This window comes from Silene latifolia, chromosome Y (assembly GCF_048544455.1).
Source record: "Silene latifolia isolate original U9 population chromosome Y, ASM4854445v1, whole genome shotgun sequence".
Classification (NCBI taxonomy): Eukaryota; Viridiplantae; Streptophyta; class Magnoliopsida; order Caryophyllales; family Caryophyllaceae; genus Silene; species Silene latifolia.
In genome coordinates, this window is record NC_133538.1 from 146,887,405 (window position 1) to 146,891,620 (window position 4,216).

Genomic DNA, 4,216 nt, shown 5'->3' on the forward strand with positions numbered 1-4,216 from the left:
TTGATCCTTACTTGTGGTCATCAAGTGTCCTTAGTAAGATGTCCAGTAGAATTGGCAAGCCTATGTTTGCTGATGTCCCCTACAAACAAGGATAAACTCTCTTTTGCGCGTGTTATGATTGAGGTAGATATTGCTTCTAATCTTCCTCTAGAAATCTCCCTTAATACCCCCTTTGGGCCTTCCACCCAAAGAATTGAGTATGAATGGCTTCCTTTCTACTGCTCAGAGTGTGGTAAGATGGGACACAAGAAGCAAACCTGCAACAAAAACAAAGCTACGGTTCCATCCCAGGCTACAAAAGCAAAGGGGAAAGAGGTCAAGTATGTTAAGAAAGTCTCTTCTAGTGTGCCTTCTCCTGCTGCAGACTCTGAATGCACCAGGGAGGGTAGTGAGGATCAGTGTCATAATTTGCAGAAGGATTCTCCTCTTGTGCCAACTGCTGTTGTTACTCAGAATTCTTTTGCACCTCTGTCTATTCCTGAGCATTCTCAAGTGGCTCAGGAGGTTACTCCTTGTGTGCTAGGTGGTACCTTAACTGCATCAGTGTTGTCTACTGAAACTGAAGTGGTAGGATCAAGCTCAGAATGCCTTAAGCTAGGCTTGACCCCATCTGCATCAGGATCAGTAACCTCAACTGAAGCAGTTATAATGCACTCAGAATGCACCAAGAAGGGTAGGGAGGAGAAGTCTCAAATAGCCTTGAAGAGAGACTCTTCTCTTGTACCTCAACGTGTTGTTTTTACTCATACATCTGATGAAGCCTTATTTGTTTCCCAGAGTCCTCAGATGATTCCTTGTGTGCTAGGTGGTACTTTAGCTGCATCAGTGATGTCTACTGAAACTGAAGTAGTGGGGACAAGCTCAGAATGCCTCCTGCTAGGCTTACCTCCCCCTACATCAGGATCTGTAGCTTCTACTGAAGCAGTTATAATGCACTCTGAATGCACCAAGAAGGGCAAGGGGAGTCAGTCTCAAATAGCCTTGAAGAGAGACTCCTCCCCTGTGCCAGATGTTCCTGCTTCCTCCTTTGTGCAGCTGCCTGGGCAAATCCCCCTTGCTGCAGTTGTGACCCTTTACAAGAGGATACTCTATTGGATACACCACAAGTTTCATCACACCTTGATTCTAATGATGAGGGTCTTAAGGTTCTGCTTGGCTCCAAGCCTCCTAGGGGAGAAAGTCTTTCTTTACTAACCCATCAATGATCATTGCAACTTGGAACATTCGTGGGTTTAACAAGGCCATTAAACATAGTGAGGTAAGCCACTTCCTTAGGGAAAATAAAGTGGATATGCTTGGTTTGCTTGAAACTAGAGTCAAGGAAAATCGTGCTCAAAAAATTCTTAAGAGAAATTTTAGAACCTATAAAGCTTTTTGCAATTATAATAAACACCATAATGGTAGGATTTGGATCCTTTGGAATCCTGCCACTACTAAAGTGGATATTTTAGAGGAACATTCTCAGGTTGTTCACTGTAAAGTGTTGCATCATGCTACTGGTAGGAATTTTTACTGCTCCATTGTCTATGGTAGTAATAATGCTGATACCAGGAAGCGTCTTTGGAATTCCATGGAATGTTTTGCTAGTTATGCTGATAAATGGGCAGCTATGGGTGACTTTAATGTGATTAGGCAACCTGCTGAGAAGCTCAGTAATACTCCTCCTGTACTATCTGATCTCCTGGACTTTAATTCCTGTCTCAGTAGTTGTGCTCTTGATGATTTGAGTAGCTCTGGGTGTGATTTTACTTGGTATAACAAGCAGGATGCCACTACCAGAGTGTACTCCAAACTGGATAGAATTTTGGTTAACAATACCTGGTTGCAGCATTTTTCCCAAACTACTGGCAATTTTCTTTCTCCTGGCATATCTGACCATAGTCCTGCTGTGTTAACGTTTCATGATGCCGATACTCCTAAAAAGCAATTTAGGTTTCTTAACTGTTGGGTGGAGCATCCTGACTTCCATTCTATTGTTGATAAATGCTGGGTTGCTCATAAAAAAAGGAATTCTATGTTCAGATTAATGCAGAAGCTTAAGAATGTCAAGCAGGGTCTCAAGCAACTCCATGCTTCTCACTTTGCTGATATTGAGAATAAGGTCAAAGAGAAGAGAGAGGCTCTTTCTAATTGTTTTCATGACTTACAGAATTCCCCTGATTCTCCTGTCTTGCTGGAAAGGGAGAAGCAGCTCTCTACTGAGTTCTGGCATCTCAAAGACATTGAACTCAAGATACTTGCTCAAAAGGCTAAGGCTCATAACATTAAATATAATGATACTTGTTCTAAATTCTTCTTTGCAAAAATAAAGGAGAGGCAACAGAGCCAGATGATAGGGGAAATCAAGGGGGTTGATGGCACTAGCCATTAAGGGTTGCATTCTGTTGGGGAAGCTTTTGTGGACTACTATCAGCGGCTGCTGGGGGGTGATACTCCTACTGATCCAATTCCTCCTGAAGTTATTTCTAATGTTGCTTATGTTAAAATGGAAGACTATCCCTCTCTGTTGAAGCCCATTAGCAGAATGGAAATAAAACAAGCCCTGTTTGGCATTGACTCAAATAAAAGCCCAGGACTTGATGGTTTCTCTTCTGGTTTTTTCAAGGCTGCCTGGGACATTGTTGGCAATGACTATTGCCTGGCCATTGAAGATTTCTTAAACACTGGGTTCATGCCAAAGCAAGCAAATGTTACCCTTGTCACCCTTATCCCTAAAAAGGACATCCCTCAAACAGTTAAAGACTTTAGGCCCATTTCTTGCTGCTCCACTATCTACAAAACTGTTAGTAAAATTCTCACAAATAGATTGAGAGACATCATGGCTTATCTTGTGGGGCCTGAGCAGGCAGCTTTTGTTAAGGACAAGAATCTTTTTGAAAATGTTATGCTCACCCAAAGCTTGGTTAAGGGATACACCAGGAAGCACATCACTCCTAGATGCATGCTCAAGGTGGACATTAGCAAAGCTTTTGACACATTGCAATGGAAGTTCATTCAGAACATGCTTATTGGACTCAATTTCCCTCCCAGATTTATCTCCTGGGTGATGGGATGCATCACTGGCTCCTGGTTTACCCTTAAAATTAATGGCTCTAATCATGGCTTCTTCAAAGGCAAAAGTGGAGTAAGACAGGGTGATCCTCTGTCTCCATTTCTTTTTGTTCTTAGCATGAAGATCCTCTCAAGGAAGCTAAGGGTAATGTGCAAGCAACCTAATGTTTCTTATCATCCAAAATGTTCCAAGCTTGGGTTGACCCATTTAGTGTTTGCTGATGACCTTATGATCTTTATCAGAGGGGACTTGCCATCTGTTCAACAAGCTGTGGACACTTTAAAGCTTTTCTCTGAATGGTCTGGTCTTAAAGCTAATATGGACAAAACTGAAGCCTACTTTGGGGGTGTGGATCAAAACCTAAGATCTCTTATTTTGTCCACTGTTGGGTATCAAGAGGGTGAATTCCCTTTTAGATACCTTGGTTTGCCCATTAATTCATCTAGGCTCACCAGGAATATGTATGATGCACTGCTACTCAAAGTTCACAAGGTTACTGTTGCTTGTTCTACTAAGTTCCTCTCTTATGCTGGCAGGAAAACAGTGATTAACTCTACTCTATTTGGGCTTTGCAATTTTTGGTGCACTAGTTTCCTTCTCCCTCGGCTGGTGCACAAAGCTATCTCCAAAATGAGTAAATTTTTTTTCTGGGGGCAGGTTGGAAATGAGAGGAGGCTAGTCTATAAGAACTGGCTCAGTGCTTGTGCTCCTTGGGATGAGGGTGGCTTTCACATCAAAGATATGGAAGGGTGGAACAAAGCTACTTTGCTCAAATGGCTATGGTGCCTGGATAAGAATAAAGGAGCCATCTGGATTAGTTGGATGAAACACTATATCACTGCCACTTGCTCAATCTGGGACCTTCCTATCCAGGAACAACATTCTGAATGCCTCAGGGGCATTCTTCATGTAAGGGACATCTGCCTTTTACAGATGGGGACTATAGCACATGTTCAGCACTTACTTGATAGTTATGTCACTCAACATACTTTCTCCATTAGTAAAGCTTATGCGCTGTTCAAGAAAAAGTATCCTATTCAACCAGTCTTTAAAGCCATCCGTACTGGAACAATGATTCCCAGGCATCAGATTATCACAATGCTTGCTGTCCAGGGAAAGTTGGCCATAGTGGATCAGTTCATAACCAGAGGTTTTAATTGGGTT

General features: G+C 42.3%; 1 protein-coding gene across 1 annotated transcript; it reads left to right on the forward strand.

Moving 5' to 3' along the window:
* Positions 1-1,201: 1,201 nt before the first annotated feature.
* On the forward strand, positions 1,202-2,371 carry LOC141629131 (uncharacterized). Its single transcript, XM_074442182.1, has one exon. The coding sequence runs from the start codon at positions 1,202-1,204 to the stop codon at positions 2,369-2,371; it is 1,170 nt and encodes a 389-aa protein (XP_074298283.1).
* The last annotated feature ends 1,845 nt before the right edge of the window (positions 2,372-4,216 follow it).

What these genes read in the sequence shown, in the direction of transcription:
- LOC141629131 (XM_074442182.1), top strand. Translation starts at nt 1,202, where the DNA reads ATGATCATTGCAACTTGGAACATTCGTGGGTTTAACAAGGCCATTAAA.